Raw genomic sequence first — 21,468 nt, 5'->3', positions numbered from 1 at the left:
CTCCCTGGCTGCGATGCCCGGTGCGTGTGGGGGCTGCTGCAGCCCATTGGGGTGGGTTGGGCACTGGGGTGAGGGAGCTGGGGAGGGGGCTGGTGTGCCGGCAGGGTGCCCAGTTTGGCCTCCAGCTCAGCCCCGCGCAGTGGGGCCGGCAGAGCAGCCCCGCGTGGGCATCCCTGCAGGGCTGGCAGCGGAGCTGGAGGCAGGCAGCGCTTTGTGCCGCTGCTATTGATTCAGGCGGCCGAGGAAAATGGGATCAATAGAGAAGGGAAGGAGGAGGGGACGGCATGAGACCTCCCTGGCCAGGGCGCGGGGGCTCCCCAGGCGCAGGATGAAACACTTTAATACCTGCTGTTGGTAAAACAAAGGCCCCTCGCTGCCGGGGAGAGAGGGGATGGAAGTTTAATTACAGCCCGTCTGTGCTGTGTAGTTATTAATTACCCCTCGGCAAAAAATAACTTATTGATTAGGGGCCTCGCGCTAATTACCCAGAGCCAAATGCGGTGCTGGGTGGAAGGCTAATCAGTCAGCACCGCCCAGGCGGGAGCTGTGTCGCAGTGCGACCTGTGCCGGGGCTGAGTGCCGGTGCCATGGCTGGGGGGGCTGTGCCATGGTCAGGGGGAGCACGGGCAGCCCGTTGCTGCCAGCCCTGCCCCAGCCAGCCCATGCCTGCAGCAAAGGTGCCTTCAGCTGATTAACAAGACAATAAAGGCCCCCCCAAGAGCTGGGAGGGGGGGGGCTAGCTGGCTGGGGGGTCACAGCCCCCCTACCTTTTTTGTAGATTGTGACCCCCAGGGATGTGGTTCACTTCCACACCCTCCCCAGGGCTGGGGGCACAGCTTGGGACCCTCCTCGCTGGCACAGTACCTCTAATGGGATTGAGGAGGCTGCGGCCAGTCCCAGGAGGGATTTGGGAGGCTTAAGGTTCCAGACGGGATTTGGGGCAGGGGCCTGAGATGGGCAGCTTCCACCAAAGAGGCTTATTAGAGGCTGGTGTGGGGGAGTGTCGGCATCTTCTGGCACCCACGCGTGGTGCCTGGGCACATCTGGGTGCATGGAGCCCTGTGGGGCTGAGTAGGATGGGGGCAAGACCCTGCTCCTGCCTGGGGACATGATGCGGGTGGCAGGCTCACGCCTGGACAGAGTGATGGGTGATGGCGGCAGCAGGGGAGGGATGGCCAAGCGTGGGTGTCTCCTGCCCTGGCTCCATTGTCTCTGTGAGCACAGCCAGCATGTTAGCTGGTGGCCTTGTGCAAAGCTCCAGCTCGGGAAAGAAAGTGGCTTTTAGGGGAGGGGAAGGGAAGATTAAAATTTGATGCTGCTTTGGAAGCCATTAGTGACCACCGCGCACAGCAATGAAATTTTGATGACCTGATAAGTGTAAGGGGAGGGGGATACGGTCCAGTCCCAGGCAGCCTGTGTCACCACTGTGCTTGGTGCCCTGGCTGGTCCCCGGAGGTTTGGGGTGCCACTGCTCCGAGCCACAGCAGCACTGAGGTGTGCCACCACGCCCGCGGGCTGGGAGCCAGCGCCCTGGGGAAGAACAGGAGGATGAGGGCTGCCAGCAGCAAGGAGGGTGGCTGTGGGCTCATACCCACCTCTGCTGCCCAGCGGGGCTGGAGCTGCCAGCTTGGCTGGGCACACATTGGTGGGCTGGGGTAGCTGGGGGTGGCTGAGCGGCCCCTGCCCCGGTGCCAGCCAGGGGCCAGGCTGGCTGTGTCGAGTGCTGCTTGTCCCTTAGTGATGGGGATTAGGCTGCGGTGGCGTTGCCGCTCAGTGGGCGCAAATGAGGGAGCTGGAGGAGAGAGGGAAGGAGGGATGCAGGCAGATGCAGATTGCTGGTGAACCTGGGAAAACGCTGATAATTAAACCTGGGAGTAGGGAGGCTGGCTCACGGGATGCCGGCAGGGCGGTGTGATGGGGGGTGACCCTGTGTTTGTTTTCGTGGGTCTTGACAAACTATGCCCTTGTCCCCAGCTGTGCCTGGAGCTGATCCCTCATGTGGCTGGTTCGTGCCTGGGGACAAGCTCCAGCCACAGCATGCATTACTGTAGGCCCTACACAAACTGGCTGGGGTGCACTGATGTTTTGCAGCAGCAGAGGCTGTTGTCTGGGGTGAATAAGGCTCTGCTCAGCCTGGAGTGCAGAGTTGTGTGGGAGCAAAACCCTTGGGGTGTTGGGTCCCAGCTGGGGTGGGTAAGCAGCGGGTGCTATCACCTCCAAGTCCTTGTTACCTCCCAAGATTGTTAGTACATCGCGTGTCACTGGGTGAAAAATGGTCAGTGTCAGGCCAGTAATAAATATGCTGCTGTCAGTGGTGATGTGATCGTGCTAACGAAGGGTGATCTGAGCCCTCGCAGTGCCCGGGGTTGTGCCAGGGCTGGTGCACAGGGTGGTGCAGAGGGGCCGGTGGCTGTGATGCTCTGCTGGTGCTGCCTGGCACCAGGCCTTGGTCTTCCAAAGCGCCCGTGGGTATTCAGCATCCCTGTGGGGCCAGGATGTCTTAGAGTGATGGGTGCTGGGAGCCAAAGGGGTGTCCTGGGAGCTTCTCCTCCTGTGCGGGGGGGCGTTGCTTGGGGCTGCTGGAGAGGGCACAGGGCCAGGGTCACTCAGAGCTGCTGGAGGTGCAGCGATGGTGCTGGGGACCTCCCGCATCCTTGTGGCTGCTGCTCTGTTTTGGGGTTTACCCTCTGCATTCCCCAGGGCCATCCGTGGAGATGGATCCAGGGGGTGCGTTCCTGCCACCCTTCATCCTGCCAGCAGGCAGGAATGTGCTGGCAGCAGCTCCCTGCCTTGCCGGCCCTGCATGGCATCCCTCACGCCATGGGCACGCCAGCAGTGCTGCCTGCATGGGCACTGCCCTGAGCACCATGTCCATGGGGCTGAGGACCGGCTGTCAGGGTGTATCTCTCATCCTGCTCCCCGCGATGCTTTGGGGGTGCATCCCCCCTGCTACTGGTGATGCTTTGGGGGTGCACCCCTCTACTTCCAGCCATGCTTTGGGGGTGCATCCCCTGCTCCGAGCCATACTTTGGGGGTGCAACCTGCACCTCGCTCCTAGCGATGTTTCACCTTCTCCCCAGCCTGCACCCGTGGAAGGCGGCGGCCCCCTCGGCGGCCCCCTCCCCTTGCCCCCAGCCCCGCGGGGTGCAGGAATGCCGGTGCCTGGAAAGCCGTGCCGGGCTCGGGTTGCCTGGGAACTGGGTAACCTGATCCCTGGGAACGGGGCCGAGGGCAGGGGACATTCCCGGGCTGCAGCTGGTCCCCGGCCCCCTTTGTCTCCCCGTTCCGATGGGGTGGCTGTGCCCCCCCGTCGCCACACCCCACCTCCCCCCCAGCAATGGAGACTTGGGGCGCGGGGGCTCTCGGCCTCATGTAGGACCATCCCTGGGGATGCTGTGACTGGCAGCTGCTGACTGCTCTGGCGTGTCACCTCCCCGCGTGGAGCAGTGTCACCTCCTGGCCAGCAGCCACCGTGGGCTGGGGAAGGCCCTGGGCACCGGGACCAGCTGCCGCAGTGTGCCAACAGCTGGGCATCCTGGCCGGCAGTGGGGATGGCACGGTGGCGATTCCAGGAATGCTGGGGCCCCCAGTGCTGAAGCCACCCTTCCTCCCCTCCCTGTCCTCGTCATCCGCCCCAGTGCATGGCAGCTCTGGCTCAGCTGTCCTGAGCGTGCCGGGAGCTCTCCCTCCCCCCCGGGCAGCTGGGGGGAAACTGAGGCACTGGGCAGGGGTGGCAGCGGGTACGGTGGGAAGGGGACTGTGGTGCGGTGCCAGCCGGTGTCCCGCTGCTGCACACGTGAGTGGCTCTGTCGGCTCTCATCAATCACTGCCTGCCCACGCAGAGGTGCTGAGGCCCCCAGTGTAGGGAAACCTTGATGAGTTTGACCATTAGCAGAAAGAAACCGCTGAGCTAATTTTAGCTGTGATAGCTAATTGCTTTTTGCACTGCTGGGCGAGACGACAACCTGCAAGTCCTCGTCTGTAACCTTGAGCCCTCCTGGGTGTGCGGCAGTGATACTTGGGTCCTGCCAGGGCGAGGAGTGGGATGTGGATTCATTCGCAGGGGTGCTCGTCTCTGGAGAGGTTTTTCCAGGATGCTCGGTCCATGTGCAAAGCTGGCGGAGGCTGGGGTGCCTGGCAGGGCCCTGCTATCCCTGTTGCAAGGATGGGTGTCCCTTGCGCCCCCTGGAGAGCAGGGACATGTGGCATATGGGGGGAGACTCTGGCTGTCCCCTGATGCCAGCAGGTCACCCCAGCCGGTGAGAGACCCCCAGCTCTCAGCAGCATGGCTGCGTTCGTGGCTCACAACAACGTGATGAAGGGAAACGCTGGTTTTAGAGCCTCTTCACTGGTCAGGGTATATGTGCCCGCTGCTGGGTGTGTGAATTGCCTGAGCATTTCCCCGGGGTGAGAGTGGGGCTGGGGACCTACATGATCCCCTGTCCTGTGTCTGCAGGACTGGGGTGCATTTACCAGGTTGGTTGGAGTCTGTCCCTCTGCCCCCATCCTGCAGGGCCATCCTGTGCAGCACATCCCGGTTCACTGGCTGTGCTCTGTGGCCAGGTGAGGAAACCAGGCTGAATCCAGGACGCGGCTGGGCAGTAACTGGGGCTTTATGGGGTCATTTTTGTTCCTTATTCATCCTTTCCAGGAGCCTGTGTCTCCCTGATGGGGAGCAATCGAGCTCTGGGCTGTGCAGGTGACTGTCCCTGGGGCTCAGGCTGTGGGTCTCAGCATGGTGAGATGCTCAGTCCTTCCCCTCCCCCCCCCTCCTTCTCTTCCTCCTTGTCTGGAGCTGGACCACACAGGTCAAGCTGAGAGCTTGGGGGAAGGTGAAGGGGAGCGAGTCCTGCGTGGATCTGGCATCCCTATCCCCTGGCAGTCCGTGAAGGTTGGGCTGGGAATGGTGCTGGGGTGGGAGCTGGGTGTGGACATGCTGCTGGATCGTGGGGCCAGGATGGATGGATGGATGGATGGATGGAGGGGGCTGGGGTGCGGCAGCCACAATAGCTCTGGTTGTAGCAACCCGCCTCCTGAATGCCTGAAAAACAGCTGATGGCCGTGAAGGGGGATGAAATGGGATTAGCTGCTGTTTCCAAAGGGAATGTGTCCTGCCGAGCCGGACAATGCGCCCGCTGTGCCCCTGCTTCACGCCTCGGTGCGCTGGCCCTGGCCAAGAAGGGCTTGGCGTTGGCTTCCCGGGGCTGGAGTGATGCCTCCTGCCCTGGCTGTCCCTGGGGGGCCTTGGGGTCAGCCAAGCCCCCAGTGCTCCAGTGCTGGGTGCTGCGCAGGCTCCTGGGGGTGCTTGCAGGGGGCTGGAGAGCCTGGGGCAGGGTGGGGACTTCTGCCTGCCCTGCAGCAGCAGTGAGTGGGTCCCAGGGGACCCCGCACAGCCCGTGCTGGGGTGGCAGGAGCTCAAGGCTGCCCGACGCCAGCAAGCAGCAATGCTGGGTGCCCAGCCTGAAGCCCCACAGCCAAAATGGAGAAGCAAACCTTACAGTACGAGGGGCTTTGCAGGGTGGGTGCCTACTGCCCCTGCGCCCCCCTGGAGCTTGCCCGCAGTAGGTGCCAGGGCTGGGGCGCGAAGGGGACCAGCAGCGTCTCGGAGTGGGAGCCGCACGCGGCCTCAGCTGCAGCGCTGCTGGGTTGTGCGCGTGTGTGGCACTGTGCTCGGTGGAGTGAATTGATGTTTATTTTGATAATGAGTTCTCAATGCATTCGCAAACTAATAAAATCAACTCATTAGGGTGGTATGTTTAATTCAGAGCTCTGCCGTTGGGAGAACCCTCCCCGCTGGCTGAGCACCGGGAAGTGCCTGAGCACCCGGCCTCCGCCTGCATGCGTGAGGTGCAAGGAGAGGAAGGTGATGGGCGCCGCCTTCTCTCCCCATTTTCTCCTTTCCCTCACTTGCATGGTGGAAAGAAGGGCTGGGAGGGCAGTGGTGGGGAGCCGAGCTGTGCAGTGAAGGGTGGAAACGAGGCATGTGCTGCGAGCAGGAGCAGTGAGCTGCTGGAGCGCTTCACCTGGGGCAGTGGTGGAGTCTCGCTCGCTTGGCTTCTCCCCGTCAGCTTCACGTCAGGCTGGGCAGTGGCACTGGCTTTGCCGCTGGAATCGCTGGCCCAGCTTCATGGCATTGGCTGGAAAAGCCCCTCTGGCTGGGAGAGCCACAAGTGTGCAAATAAGTGCAATGACCAGAGTTTGCTTCTCTGCCCTGGAAATTCAGGGCTGTTGCGGATGGCTGGGGGGGATTGCCAGACTGCGAGTTATTCCCATCCCCCATCTGCAAACAGGGGTGTCTGGAAAGCAAAAGCTTTGGAAAAGGTTTTTTCCAAGGAAAAACTCATTTTTGCTGTCATGCTAGAGCTATTTATGTTTCAAGTGAGCAATGCAATGACTAATTAATACTTAGAAAAAAGGATGTCTGGGCAACACCCCAGTGAGTGCCCAGTGCCCGCTGGCTCAGGGCTGTGCCGTGGGGAAGGGGACTGCAGCCGCCAGCACCTTCGTCCCATCGGCGGGGGGGGGGAGGGGCGGGGGGAGCTGGCAAAGTGTTTTCCATCCCCCGGGGCTGGTGACTTAATTGCGTCAGCACCATGGGAAAGGCTGAGTGGGGTTTTTCTTGTGGTTTCTGTCTTCTGTTTTTCTTTCCCCGCTGTATTCTTCGGTTGGGAAATGCCGCCTTGTTGAGATTCTCGTGGCGAGCCTGGAAAGCAGCTGGCTGGCTGCGAGGGCTGAGCTGAGCATCCTGCTGGGGGGTGCAGGGGTCAGCAGAAGCTCAGGGATGGCAAGGGGGGGATGAATGCCCCTTGCAAGAGTGACATCCCAGGTGCTGTCGGGGTACCGCGGGGCAGGTCTGGCAGTGGCTTTGCTTCCCACCACTCCTTGGCCATGGTGGACCCAGGAGCCACCACAGCCCAGGCCTGTGGTTGCCTTCCAGGAATACCTGGAGGATACACTCGACATTCTCCATGGGGCCAAATCCAGCCCTGGGCTGTGCTGCACTGCACCAGGCTTGTGTGCCATCCATCCCACCCAGCGCTGGGACCACCTTGGTAGCTGGGTGTGGAGCCTGTTCCTGCCAAACCCTCGTGGGGATGCTCCGGTCCTGGCTGTGAAGCCTTTGGGGATGGGGATGGCCCCTCCACCCCTCTGAGGCTGCAGGGAGGGGATGTGTGTTCACCCCCTCTCCTGCCCGGAAAGCGTCTGGCTGGCAGCTTTTAGGGGGTCTGGAGGTGATGTCTGTCTGTCCATCCTTCCCCTCCTCACCATTTTGGAGCCTCTCCTGGGGAAATCAGCCTCAGGATCTGGCCCCTCTAATTGCGTTGAGTCACTCTCTGGGTGTCCGTGACTCACAGCAGTGACCCAGATACAGCGGAGCTGCGTAATCGCGGGGTCGGGAGGATTTATGGCATCGGAAGGAGTTTGCTGGGGAAGGAGTTTCAGCTGGAGCCTGGAGCTTGTTAAACGTCCCCAGCTGGGGACAGGGCTGTGTCCTGCCTGGGGACATGCTCAGCAGCGGGACCGGCTCGCTGCAGCCCGTGGTGATGTCTGCCTGTGCCACCCACAGCTGGGCAGTCCTAGGGACGTGCCCCCCAGGCTGGAGTGGGCTCCTGTCCTCCCAGGAGCATCTGCATGGCCACTTTGCTGCAGGTCCCTTGCAGCTCCATGCATTTGGGTTTGGGTTGGGACCTCTGTGCTGGGGTCTGTGCCTTGGTTTGGGGCCAGACTTCTGGGGTCCATGTGCTCAAGACCAGCCATGGGGGTCCGTAGGGGCCACGTGGTGCTTCAGAGCACAAAGCTCTGCTTGTCACCACCCCCCCACCCCCCCCACCCCCCCGGGCTCAGGGGCTGGGAACATACCACAGTGCCGTGTGTGCATCTGTTTGGGGTTTCCCAAGAGGGGAAATATTTTTTCCAGCCGGGGCGGGCAGAGGGGCTGGGTGTGTGAGGGCAGGCAGGGACGGGCAGGCACACAGCCCTGCTCTGTTCCCAGCCACAGCTTTGCCACGGGGCTGAATGAGATGCTGTTCCTCAGCCAGGGCTGATGTCTCTCTCTTGGCTCCAGGAGCATCTCAAGCCTTACCTGGCCCACGTTGGCACTGGAGTGCATCTAGGCTGGGTCCCCAGAACCACAGGGGCTGGGTGCTGAGGGCTGCCCTGGGCTGTGGTCCTTGTGCAGAAGCGTGGAAGCTGAGAGGGGGTGATGCTGGCACAGCCCCAGCTCTGCTGCAGTGGGAAGAGCGGGGTCGATCTCCAGGTTTGGGACCCTCTGATGGCTGAGGACATGTGCTGGGGGTCGCATGGTGTTTGGGGAAGGGATTGCCTGGATGAGGCCACAAAGGGAGGTAGCATCATCTCCAGCACTGCTGGTGGGAGAGGGGAGGTCCTGAGCAGGCACTGCAGTGCTGCTGATCTTGATGTCCCTTTTGCAAATGCCCCTTGTCCTGGGGGTGTTGTGCTCACCCCTCCCCATGCACCCCATCCCTGGGGGGGGTCAGCCAGGCATGGCCAGGCTGCCAGCTCAGCCAACGGCCCACTGAGCCCTCTGAGAGCCTGGCTGCGGAAGAGGAGCTTGTTATGGAGCCATCCTGCTTTTAATTAACAAATTAAAATCCTAGTTAACAATCCAGCCCCAGGGCTGTTGGAGGCTGGGAGAAGCTGGAACGTTTGTTATGGAAACAGCAGTTAATTAACAAATAAATAAATAAGTATGGGCCTGGAGACAGATGCGGGAAGAGGAAGAGGAGATGGGAGGAGGAAGGAGGGATGGGAGTGCCATCAGGGTGTCCCGTTGGCCTGGCGGGAGGCAGTGTGGGGGGAGGGTGTCTGTCCGTCCATCTGTCTGTCTTGGGGGATGCTCTGGCCCTGGTAGGCAGCACCAACCCTGCTCGGAGCCTCTGGGTGCACCGGGCTGGATCCTGGCTTGGGCTGGCTGTGCCATGGCAGAACCGGCTGTGTCCCATGGCGGGGCCACCTTGGCTGGGTTTGGGGCTCCCGGTCCTTACCTGGGCTTTGTGAAGCACGGCTGGCCATGGAAAATGCACTGGCTGCCTCTTCCCCCACCCCGAGGCTGGGAAGCACCGTGGCAGAGCTCCAGTGGAGATGGATGAAGTGTGACACCGGCAAAACTGCTGTGCAGTTCACAGGTGACACCGGTGCTGTGCTGGGGACCATGTGAGGAGGCGGGGGGCATCACTCGCTGGGCTGCTTTTGCATCCTGGGATTGCTGCAGTCCCCATCGGCATCCCCTTTGCCCCATGCTGGGTCTGTGCAGGGGGATTTGGGCAGCTCCCCTGGTCTGGCTGCAGCCAGGAAGGGGGACGCTGAGGCTGCGGACCCCCCTTGGCTGCACCCTGCAGTGGTCACCTTGCATTAACTACAGGGCTGTCACCGAGAGCCCCGACCCAGTGCCTGCTGCCAGCTGCCAGCGGGGATTATCGCTGTGGGTGGGTGCCGAGGGGGCCATGCAGGAGCTTGGGGTCACCATGCTGCTCCCCAGGGCACTGCGGGTGCCCAGCTGGGCCACTGCTGCCCGGTGTGGTGTCACCCTTCTCGCTGCCAGCGCTGAGGTCAGGTGTGGCTGTGGGGACCGATGGGGGGACGTGATCCTGCTGCCAGCCCACGCTGGGGCTCCGCGCGATTTTTCTGAGGGGAGAGGAGGTGGCAGAGCCCACGACCCTCCTGCAGCTTCACCTTTCCAAAGGCTTAAGGGAAGAAAATCAGTTTAAAAGCCGGCTCTGCAAATCCTGCGGGTGTCACACGGGCAGCAGCCGTGCTCTGCTGAGCAGCTCCTCCAAGCCGCGTCTCTCAGCCTTGCACCTAATCCAGTTAACACACCTCTGCAATCAGCTTACGGCATGTAAGAAACGCCAAATCTCCTCCGAGGGAGGCACAGGGGAGTGGGGCAGCGGCAGCAGTGCCGTGTGCTCTGCTGGGTCCAGCCCAGCTCCTCGCTGGGGCGGCAGCACAGGGTCCAGCTCCCGTCCTGTACCAGATCCCTCCATCCCTCCTGTGGTGTGGTGACATGTGTATCTGCTTGCACCATGGCTGGGAGGTGGCCCCATGTCCCGAGGGCTCCCCCAGCACCGAGAAGACCTTTTTCATCTGCAAGGAAATTGCTAAAGCAATTGCACAAAACTTCAGAGGGTCAGATGGAAAGGAAAAGATGCCCGCCTCCACCCATGTCTCTCCGGGTAGGCACGAGCCATCGCCCCAGGGCCAGCGTGTCCTTGGCTGGCAGCCCTCCTGCTGCCCGTTCCCCTTTGCCATGGCACAGCAGCAGATCCCCGTGCTGTGAGCAGTCTGATGGGCTCAGTGTGAGGCATCGGAGCAAAGACGGATGCGTTTCGGCAGCAAGGTCGTTGCGGGGTGCATGCTGGTGGCAGGTGGCTGGAGGGCACTGGGTGTCAGTGCAGCCGAGAGCCTCTCAGTTACACCACCCTGCTCCATTTCTTCCCCCGAGGGCTGCACTGGTGCCCGGTCGTGGGCAGGATGGGCACAGTGCCTGGCACAGCTCCGGGATTTGCTGCTGGAGGGATGTGGCTGCTGCGAGATGCTCCTGTGTCCTCTGAATGCCGGCGGTGCAGCCCCGCTCCAACCTGCCAACAGCACGGGGCCGCGGCCCCTCTTATGTGCAACAAAGGTGGTTTTATTCCTGTGATCTCGGTGTGATTGGGGCCGAGCGAGGGAGGCTCTCCAGGCTGTTCTGCCTCGGCTAAAAACCCTCTTAGCTCAGCTCCGCAATTGCTTTCTGAGAAGCAGCTCCTTTTTGGCGTCGCTCCCAGCTGCAGCCCCCGTCATCTCCTGGCTACTCAGGGCTTGGCTTGGCCTGTGGTGCTGTGGGAGGGACGGAGCCGAAGTCCCCCGTGCCTGTCTCAGACCATCAGGGAGGCAGGGCTGCTTCTGCCAAGCAGGAAAATCCCAGCCAGCGCAGGGTTTTCCGAGCGGCAAGGGAGAGGGCTGGAAAGAGCAGCCCCAGTGTGGAGAAGCAGCAGCCATAGGACATTTTCGGGTCCCACTCTGTCACCACCTTTGGTGCCTGGGAACTCCATGGAAACTGCTGCAGCTCGGGCAGGGCTGGAAGGGACACCTGGGGTTGAGGTCTGCTGCAGCCCGGTGGGGCTCCCGGGCACTGATCGGAGCTGTGGATGGGATGGATGGTGACTTGCATGGGGCAGGGGCTGCCCTGGGGTGGCACAGCCTCGATGGGTGGGTTCTCAGCGTCATCCGGGGGTTGCATCTGCCTTTGGGGTGCGGTGGGAGGGCACCGTATGGACAGAGAGAAGGGAAACCTGGTGGGACAGGGATGGGGGGCCAGGCTGAGGACTGTGCTACGGGGACCGGGGGATGATGCTCTCCAGCATGCCATGGCAACTGGCGCACCATGAGCTTGCAGGTCCAAGAGCATCATTCTTGACTGATCCCCAGAGACGCTGTGCTGTTGCCCTGCTGCCTTTCCATGCCTCCAGCTCTGGCAGGAGGATTTCCCACGATTGCTCTTGCAGCCTCATGCCGCCGGCAAGTACTGAACCCCCTGGCTCGGGCTGCGCCCTCTAAATAATGCAGGAAGGCGAGTGCCATCCGCGGGGGCTGCAGCTAAATGCGGTAAATGGCTGAGAAATGGAGCGTGTCTTTTGGGAGCCACCTCTGCGGTTAGTGTGCCGGGCCCCTCTCCCTCCCTCCTGGCCCAGGTGCTGCTGCTGGGCCGGCGCAGGTACGGGCAGGGAGGAGGAGATGGAGCAGAGCTGCCAAGTCCACCGGAGCATTGGAAATTGCATTTCACGGCCGGGCGGACTGGGATACCAACCCCAGCACTGCATGCCGGGCGCTTGGAGAGGAGATAAGATTTGATTAAGAAGGCCGCTGTTAATTTATGGCAAGTACATTCACGATAGTGGAGAGGTTGCTTTTAATTAATAGCCAGAAGGAGAGTTTTAAAGCTCTTGGTCTCAGTAGGGGGAGGAAGGGGAGGGAGGGGAAAAGCAGGGAAGGAAGGGAACAAAATAAGTTGTGAGAATTAATGGACACATCTGCAATTATAAGTCTTTTTCTTAGTAAAAAGAAGAAAACAACACATTAAAAGACACACCATGGATGGGGGTGCATGAGGTGACCTGGCTGATCTGTAGGGCTGAGATGGGAAGGATCATGCTGGGTGCCTTTGGCACTGCTCCATGTGCCAGGGGGGACCGGGGCCACGCCGTCACACCCCATGGCCACCAGCCCAGCCTGGGGGGAACACGGGATGACTAGGGTGTCCCCTGTGGTTTACCCTGTGCTCCTGGGCCAGTCCTTTCCACTGGGATCAGGACTGAGGGCCGATGCTGGGATGGATATTGGCTTCAGTGGGTGGTGGGCTGGGGAGGATGGAGCCGTCCTGCCTCGCTGCCAGCCCTGTGCGAGCTGGAGCCTCCCTGGCTGTCCCTTCCCCACAGCACCAGGGGACATGGGGACACCCGTGCTCCTGGGGCCACCCAGGCCTGGTGCAGGTGGGAAGGGAATCCCTCAGCTGGGTCGCTGCTCTGCTCATAGCTATGCTGCTTCGGGGGGTGCAGCGGGACCCCTCCCCAGGAGCGGGGCTTGTGCTGCAGGAAGAGTGTCTTGCCCTGCTGCATCTGCCACAGCAGCGCTGCCTTTCATCCCCTGTTTGAGCTGTGCCGTGCCATGCTGCGCCGCTCTCACACATGGCTTCTCCCGCAGGGCCATGCTTTGCCGGGGATGTTTGTGTGAGCACTTTGCCATGCCACCTCGGCACACTGCCACAGGGCACCAAAATCGTTTGCTGGTGGGTTTTGCTGACAAGCCTGCGTTTGCCAGGTGGTGAGATGAAAGCTGGGCTCTGCTGAGAGCCCTGTGCCAGCGGGGTGTCATGGCACAGCCATGCTTGGGGCTCTGATGTCCCGGTGGGTGAAGTGCTGCACGGGTGCTGCGATCTCCACTCCTGCTAGTGCTTCTCCATCACCGTGTGGCTGGGTTTGGTGCTTTTTCTGCCACCTGTTCCCTAAATTTGAAGGTGGCGTTGGGTCACTACAGGAGAGATGATGGATTGAAGGGGATGTGTTCTGCTGGAGCGGTGTGGGCACCAGCGCATGGCTCCAGCACTGGCCTTGCTGTGCCAGGTGAAGCTGGCATGGCTGGGGGCTGCCAGGGGAGCAGATGGGTGCTGGCAAATGGGGACCGCACGTGTGATGAGTTTTAGGGGGCTGTGCTTGGGGGTTAGCAGCTCAGGTTGCTTCATGCCTGCTCAGGTTTTGGGAGGAGGGTGAGCAGGGCTCGGTGAGGATGCCCACACCATCTTGGCTTCATCCTTGGCACCCAGCGGATGCCTGGGTCCCTGCTCGGCAGCCTGTTGTGCTCCACAGCTCCCCAGGTGCTGGGAGCATTCGTCATTTCAGTTCTGTGTTTGCTTTTTAAGGGGATGAAGCCTCATCTCAGGAATACTAATGGCTCTGGCAGCAGTGGAGAGTGCTGCTAATCCCCCAGCACCTGCCGGCCACCCGCCCTGCGCGGCCCCTGTCACCGCCCCAGGAGGGGACCATGGTGGGGACACCGGGAGCACTGGGGGCTGTGCCAGGGCATTCCAGCGGCTCCTGTCCCCGCAGCAGGGCCGTGCCCTTGATGCCTGCAGGGACATGTGCCATTTCATTAGCCCGATGACTTTACCAACAGCTGCTGAAAAATTGATGCCTCCCAACCGCACACTGGCATCTGACAAGTAGAAGATGTAACTTAGCCAAGGGGATGGCTCCTCAGGCAGTGGCATGGCCCCGGGGCTTTGCCTGTCCGCAGGCAGGTCCCTGGGCACGGGGCCACCCAGCTGGGGTGGCCGTGGAGGAGATGTGATTTGTCCCCAGGGACAGCGTAGCTCTGCCAGGATGGGTCCCCCGGCGCGGTCCCTCATTGCACCCAACCAGGGCTGTGACCCCACCAGGGTGCTCGGGGACATCGTGGTCCCCCTTGGGTGCTGTGTTGGGGGCCATGGGGCACCCCGACGACGTTAACCCCTTCCCTGCCGCGTTGTCAGAGGCCCCCCCCCCCCCCACCTCCCCCATCCCCCAGATGCAGTGTGGCTGCTATGGCGCCGGGGAACTGTGCCGCGAATATGTTACACAAATGAATAATAAAAACAAAGGAAAATTACCCTCTTATTGAAACTCGTTTTATGAATAAAACAATTATTCTGGTAATTGAAAAAATGTGTTGTTAAATTAAATGCAGTGGTTCCTATTAAAATTTTAGTGGATTTCTTCTTCTCTGTTTCTTTTTCCCCCTTTTTCCTTCCCTCCCTCCTTCCCTGCCTCTGCTGGCGGCTAAAGGCTGGTAATTATAGCGGAGGGTTTCGCTTTCTCTTTATTGTTTTTTAATCTCTTCGTGCTGCGGAGCGCCAGCGATAGTCTGATGCAGGAGAGATTTAGCTCCATCTCCCCATGCTGGGGGGAGTGCGGGGGGCCGGAGCGGGAGCACAGGCTGCTCAGTGGCAGTGCCAGGCGGCCGTGCCAGCCCTCCCAGGGCACTGCCATCCTGCTTTCGGGGCAGTGATGCCCAGAGAGGGATAGGGGACCCCTGAAAAGCTTGGGGGGCTCTTTCCCCCCTCCCATACTTGAGGTGGGGTGCAGGTAGCGGAGCAGTCCCTTCCCAGGGCTGCCCCTTCGCACTGGCCGCATCCTGCCCAGAGCAAAGTGGGGCCAGTGGGAAGGGAGGGAGGCGATCGTGTTATTTTCTTTGAGGCAGATGTTGGTGCTGGGTGGCCGAGGGGGCGAGCACGGCACTGGGTACTGGTACCCGGTGTTGGTTGGGCTCTGCTGGGTTCTTGGAGCCCACAGGGCAGACGAGCTGGACTCAGGGCATCCCACTGGCACTGGTGGGCATCAGCTGGGTTGGGGCTGCCCTGCGCATGCCCGTGCTTCTCACCCTGATTCATGTCAATTAGCAGGCACGGGCACTGGGCTGACCAGCTTCCCATTAGCGAGCTGGGGTGGGGAGCAGCTGGATGTCACCCCCTATCCCTAAAGGGGCAGCAGGGTGGCGACCCTGTGCTGAACAAGGGCTGAACGCAAGCAGGGAGCGGGACCATGTTGTCCCCATGGTCCCTGTGCCAGGCAGGAGGGGGACCCACACCTGCTTGGTGCTTGTGCGAGGCATCCATAGCAAAGATGGGAGAAGGACCTGGGTGTCCCATGAACTTCTGATCCTTTATGGGTGGCTGGGGGGAGCTGTAGATTTTAGCCTCATGCCCCCATCCCCACCTTGTCTCTACTCACCGGGGTTTGCTGAGTGTGGGGGGGCTGCACCCTCCTTCCGCTCCGCCAGCCGCTGCCTGTTGGAGCCCTGCCCTTGCCAGGCATTCCAGGATTCCTCCAGGCTTAAGTCTCCCGTCCCTTCCCATCAAGAGGGATTTGAAGCTGAGGAGAAGGGGGCTTAGTTCCCAGCTTGCCCATTACATCTAGGAATTAGGATCCATTACTGCTCTTTTGGCCAGACTGGGGCCCCCTGCCCTACATCCGTGCCCCCTCCGCAGCACTAATGCACCAGGCTCAGACTCAGCTCCCGGCAGCCCTTATGTAAATAAAGTGCAGGGGTAAAGATTGTGATCCCATTAGGCAGGATTAGTGCCTTGTGAGGCCCTGGCATTAAAATGTCATTGTCAGTGGAGGGAGAGAGCCAGGGTCATCCCTGATCCTGTCCACCTTCCCTGTTGCCAGCTCTTGGCATCCCATTTATCCCATCCATCACCGCCAGCAGCTTGGCTGGAGCGGCTCAGCCTGGAGGCAGCATCCCCAGCACCGCTCCCTGGTGGGGCTCAGCCCTGGCGTCACCAGTGCTGTTGGTGCTGGTGCGGGCAGGATGGGGATGGCATGGTTTGGTGGCGCCTTTCTGCATGGAGGGGACCGTGCTGGGCTGGCATAGCTGGAACGGCATGGCACGGCACCTGGCTGGCAGCCCCGGGAGCTCAGCACTGGCCCGTGCCACTGGCAGATGTGCAGATGTTCCTGGGGACGCTTCTCTCTGCTGCCTGTGTTTGGAAAGTGATGAAATTCTGCACCAACTAATTAGTCTCTAATTAGCAAGTGGAGTGTAAACAGTTACAACAGATGGGGGAGAGGCAGAATTAGCAGTAATGACCCTTCATTTGGGGGGCACATGACTGGCACCAACCAGGAAGCCTTCCACTGGGTCCAGGACCAGAGGAATTGCAGACCCCATCCGTGCTGGCTCTGCGGTGGGGCAGTGAGGTGGTGGGCACCCCTTTGCACGCTGGATTTGGTGGTGCCACGGCCTGTTGTGCTACTGGGACGATGAGAGAGAGGAGCTCCCCCCAGCCTGCTGGGAGCAGAGCTGAAATGGTGCACGCTGCTGCTGTGCTGGGGAGCGGAGGGAAACTGAGGCAGGAGGGCTGCATGAGGGGCTGGGGTGCAAGGGGGTGCAGCGCTGCTCAGCATCAGGGCCCTCCACCCTTCTCCCCTCCGAGCCATGGCCCATCATGCTGATGGTGCAAGCTGGCACGGGCAGCTGCCCGGGAGCTGGTAGGCAGGTGAACACTGGGAGCGGGCTGTCTGGTTCCTGGAGTCCTCTCCAGAGACGTCAGCGCTAGACAGCCAAGTTCTCCTCCCCAGACTCCTCCTCTCCTCCTGCCGCCCCTGGCCCCAGTGCTGGGGTCCCTGGCAGGGCACGGGGCTCCTGGGTGGCTGCCCTTGCCAGGCACTGGCCAGCCAGGATGACAAGGATTTCACACGCAGCCACCCCAGGGGAGTGCGGCCAGAGCTTGGTGCCACCTTCGTCCCTGACCAGGGACACCTGGTGTCCCTGGTACCCCCAGCCCCACTGTGCCCTGCTGTGGCTGGGGCAGTTTGGGCTTTCCCAGGGGACTGGAGGAGCTGGTGTGTCCAAGGCAGCTGCGGTGACCTTCGTGGGCGGATAGCGATCGCACAATCAATAGTGGAATTAGGAGCCGCCTCTCCTCCTCTGCACCGTTTTTCACCCCTTAATGCAGAACAGATGGCTCGGGCGCTTCAAAGCGAGATGAGCCTTAGCTGCTTAAAATCAAATTAGGATGTATGCAAACGGCGTGCGGGCCCAGGGGAAGGTGCGCCAGGGGCACCCGGCCTCTCAAATGCCTCCCAAAATCCGGGTTCTGGGCTCAGGGGGTGCACTGAGCACGCCGGGTCTCAGTGCCTCTGAGCCAGGCCCTGGCAGCACAGCTCTGTGCTCCCATGGGTTCTGGTGCAGCACATGCACGCGTGACCACTGCCGGTGCCTGGGGATCAGCCCGTGTTGCTGTGGCTCCTTGCTGCGGTGATGCATTGGCTGCATCTAGCCCAGCCGGACCCCCAGTCTGCCCTGTGGCTCGTTTACTGGTTTAATGCAGGAGGTGTTTGGCACCAGAGCTGGTGTCTTGCTGTGCCATGGCCCCAGCCGGGTGCTGCTATAATCCCACAAGTCTCCAGCCCAATGTGGGCGAAGCCCCAGTGTTGCAGGTCAAGCTCCTGCCACGCCGTGCTGGGGACACATGTGCACACCCCCGCGCACACGTGTGCAGAGGCGGTGCGCGCTGTGCACCAGCACAGATCCTGTCCCTGGATGTTCCCATGAGCCCGGCTTGGTCAGCCCCAGCAGCACGTGCGGCTCACTCCTTGGGCATCCCGAAAGCAGCAGCTCAGCCGCCACAGGGCTGCCACGAGGACCGGGGAACCCCATGGCCACAGGCTGGGCTGGCAGCCAGCTGCCCTTCGTGCCAAACCCTACAGCCAGGGGCCCATGGGCACCCCTCCATCCCCGTGGTGTCTGGGGCTCGCTGGGGAGCCAGGCTGCCACAGGGCTCGGCCCCGGTGACCCACACCTGCTTTGTGAGGTGTCCCGATGCCGGGATCCAGCCTGGACCTGGGGCAGGGGCACTGGGATACGGGCTGCCCACACCAGCCAGCACTGCTAAAGGTCAGAGGAGAGGATTAAATTAAGGAACCGTGATCTGCTCCTTCCCTGCCTAATGACTTGCCTGGCATTTAGCATCACCGTGCCCACCCTGGGGACAGGCAGGACGGGGCAGCCAGGTGTAAACTAGATGAATATTTCCATGTGGGTGCAGCAAGTGGGCACCCCAGGGTGTGCAGGAGCCAGGCCCTGCCAGCGAGGCGAGGGGAGGCACCCCCGGTGCAGGTCTGGCAGTGTTTGGGTGCCTCTGAGCCCCCGCAAACTTGTGACCCCCCTTCAGGGTGGTGGAGCACTGGGGCAGGCTGAGTCCACGGGCAGGGGCACTGCTGTGGTGCTGGCTGCTGGTGTGGAGAGCATGGCAGGAATTCAGCTCGCGCACACAAGAAAGCAAAGCCCTACCCCAAAGAAAAAACCCAAAGCCGTGATTGAAAGCGCACTTGAAAGCTGCTGGGGAATATGAATGTGTCTTTGAAGTAAAAGGGCTTCCATTTGTTAAGCAGAAAATGGAGCTGTGTGTTTCGATTTATAGTTTTACTTAGCAAATAAAACAGGAGAGGAGTAAGTGTTTATGTCTCGCTCCGCTCCCAGCCCCTCCGCCCCCTTCACCCCCAGAGTTAAAAGCTCAGTGCTTCTGAAATGCTACAAAGGCAGCCAGAAATAAAGCAAAGCAAGCAGCTTAGATAAACCCTAGATGGGCTAAGCTGTTGTCGACAGGCTTGTGAAATGGCTCCGGGGGGAGAAATGGCCAGTGGAGAGGTCTGGGGACCCTGGCTGGGACAGGGGAACGGGGAGATGGCCACCAGCATCCCCCTGCCCACGTGCCCACGTGTCTGTGTGCTGCTGGGTTATGGTTGTGCTTGTGATGAAGTGGTCGTGCTGCTGTGGGGCTGGCAGGCTGTGGGGCCAGGCATGTCTCTCACCCCCTCTCTCTCTTCTCTCTGCAGACGATGTCTCCCCATACTTTAAGACGGAACCAGTGCGGAGCCAGGTCCATCTGGAGGGGAACCGCCTGGTCCTGACGTGCATGGCAGAGGGCAGCTGGCCCCTCGAGTTCAAGTGGCTGCACAACAGCCGGGAGCTGACCAAGTTCTCCCTGGAGTACCGGTGAGTCACCGCCGCCGAGCATCAGGGTGAATCCCAGCTGGCACGCCGGTCCCTGCCGGCAGCCGCTGTGGCACAGCAGGCATCACCAGTGCCCCTGCGAGGGGATGCCACCCCGGGGAGGCAGGCAGCGCGGAGGCAGCGGGTAGCATGCCTGGAGCTGCCGCCTCTGTTTGGAGAGCAAACGGTGGATTTAAGCAGGTCAACATTGGGAAGGAGGCGTTTGCACAAGCGGGATTACCACTGGGCCACAGATCACAGCCAGCTTGTAGCTCTCCGAGAACTGCTTGACTGGGGGAAGGAGCAAGAAGGGGTGGCATGAGAGATCGCCCTGGGTTCGGGCATCCAGCCCCAGGTACCCACTAATCCTGCCGCAGAGTGGCTGGCCCCGCATCACAGCCCGCTCAGAGCTCGCCTTTAAATCAAGCTGGGCACCTCTCGCCGTCTCTTCTGTGTGCGTGTGTCATCCTCTCTGTTTTAATCAATAATTCAGCCCGAGACAAGACGTTCCCCCTTTAAAGGCATTGAATCCAAAGGCTTCGTGTTGCTGTAGCAACGCGGGGCTGCTCCGGGATGCCAGGAACACAGACAATGTGGCTGGGTGACATCCCCTCCCCGCCACTGTGTGCTGTGCTGGGTGCTGGGTCCCTGCCCCAGCACGGTGCCATGCTGGGTGCCGAAGCATTGGCCATCCTTGGGGACCCTGTGGGCTGTCCCCCACTAAGCCGTGGTGGCTGCAGCTTCACGATGCCCCAGGCTTGGTGCTGGGTGGTTGCACCAGTGCTGGCTGTCCTGTGGGACAGGTCCCTTGTCCCTAGCCCCATGTCAAAAGCTCAGAGACCTGTTGAGCCCCACGGTTCCCACAGCTTGTGCCTGTCAGGAGTCATGTTGGCTGCAGTGGGAACAATGCAAAATGTCAACCCTTAAATGGGATTGTGGGGACAGCAGCATGGGGGGACACAGAGCCCGTGCAGGGGCTCCTTCAGGGTGGCTGCACAGGGCTGGGGCAGAGCCACCCACCCCAGGCAAGAGAAGGGGATCAGGACCCTGACCCTGGGCTCTGCCCCATCCTTGGAACAGGTTGGGGGGCCTGGGGGGCACATCCAAACCCAGAACGGGGACTCCTGGCTTCCTTTCCTGGGTTTGCTCTGTGCCTCAGCTTACCCTTCCGTAGGAAAGGGGCCAGCGCTTGTGTCTCCGCTCTGGGATGCTCAGCAGCTCTGGAGCCCTGCATCTCTGCATCCCTGCGCCAAGGTGACTCCCTTTCCCTGGAGCCCCCAGCCCCCGCCTCTGGCTCCAGCATCCAGCCAGAAAGGATTAAGGAAGGAAGCGAAAAAATAAACAAACACGTGGGGAAAACCCAAACAAACCCAGCCGCAGCTAATGAAGCAAACAGCCGCTATGCAAATCGCTGCCTGGCTTTAACCCATCCTCTCCGCGGTGAGGACACAACCTGCTGGCATCAGCTCCTTCTGCCCGGTGTGCGCTGCCTGTCCCCAGGTCTCCACGGGGATTTAATGTGTCGAGATGAGGGTTTGGATGTCTTGCCTGGAATTGAAGGCTGCTGGTGAGGAAGCTGAAGTACCAAAATTAGTTATGATGGGCAGAAATTGAATTTTAATAGAGATGTTGGTGGCACGGAGCCAGCCTGCTCAGGCAGTGGGAAGGTAGTAATTAAAAGTTAACGAGTTTAGAAACAGAGTAATCCTTGGAGAGGGGAGGGCTGGTACCAATGGCTGGGGAGGCTCAGGGATGCTCCTGTCCGTGTAGGGGCCAGGAATGGCTGTGGGTGCATCGGCAGCATGGATGAGGGATGTGGGATGCAGCCAGTACCCCCCAGCTCGGGGCTGGCATGTGCCCTCTGGCATGTCCCCACTCTGGGGGCAGGAGGGACCTTCCCCAGGGCCTGTGATGGGATGCACCGTGCTTAGCAGCAGGGCCATGTGCTCGGGGGTGGGGGGGTTGGGCGCGGGGCATGCCTAGGGAGCCGGCGAGGCTTGGTGGCATCACCTCGCAGTTCCTGGCCAGGACAGGGTGCCACCCAAGCATTTTGCCCTCACTACTCCTCCCCAAATCCTTGCCTGCAGCAGGGCATTCTTGTGCATCCTGTTGCCTTTGTGCATTTTACCCATTTTTCTGGGGGCTCTGGGCTGGGGCTTGCATCCCCTCAGCCCCGCGCTCCCCACGAACCACCCCAGATAACCCTCATCTGATGGTCAGATGAGCTCACGCAGCGTTTTAAGGGAAGGAGCTGCTCTCAGTTTGGCAGCATGTTTCCATGGCGACTGCCCTTTCCTTCCCGCAGCGATTCAGCCGCCAGCTTGCCACCTTGCCACCAGAGCAACTTGTTGGCATGTGGCAAAGGGCAGGTGGGAAATGGGCTCGGCAAGTCCCCGGCCCCAAGCTGGCGAGGGCCAAGGCAGTGCCTCTGCATGCAGG

General features: G+C 61.1%; 1 protein-coding gene across 5 annotated transcripts in view; it reads left to right on the top strand.

The window, feature by feature from the left end:
* SDK2 (sidekick cell adhesion molecule 2) overlaps positions 1-21,468 on the top strand; it is a 52,172-nt gene that overhangs the window by 3,186 nt on the left and 27,518 nt on the right. For 3 of the 5 annotated variants that reach the window (XM_080386907.1, XM_080386906.1, XM_080386904.1), the window contains exon 1: positions 3,044-19,032. In XM_080386907.1, coding sequence (XP_080243033.1) covers positions 18,776-19,032 — 257 coding nt within the window. In that variant the 5' untranslated portion in view covers positions 3,044-18,775. Of the gene's footprint in view, positions 1-3,043; positions 19,033-21,468 lie in introns of those variants that run through there. The other 2 variants (XM_080386908.1, XM_080386905.1) reach the window with 1 other exon arrangement.

The sequence above is a fragment of the Falco punctatus genome, assembly GCF_963210335.1.
Source record: "Falco punctatus genome assembly, chromosome: 1".
Taxonomy (NCBI): Eukaryota; Metazoa; Chordata; class Aves; order Falconiformes; family Falconidae; genus Falco; species Falco punctatus.
This window is presented reverse-complemented; position numbering and strand designations above follow the sequence as displayed.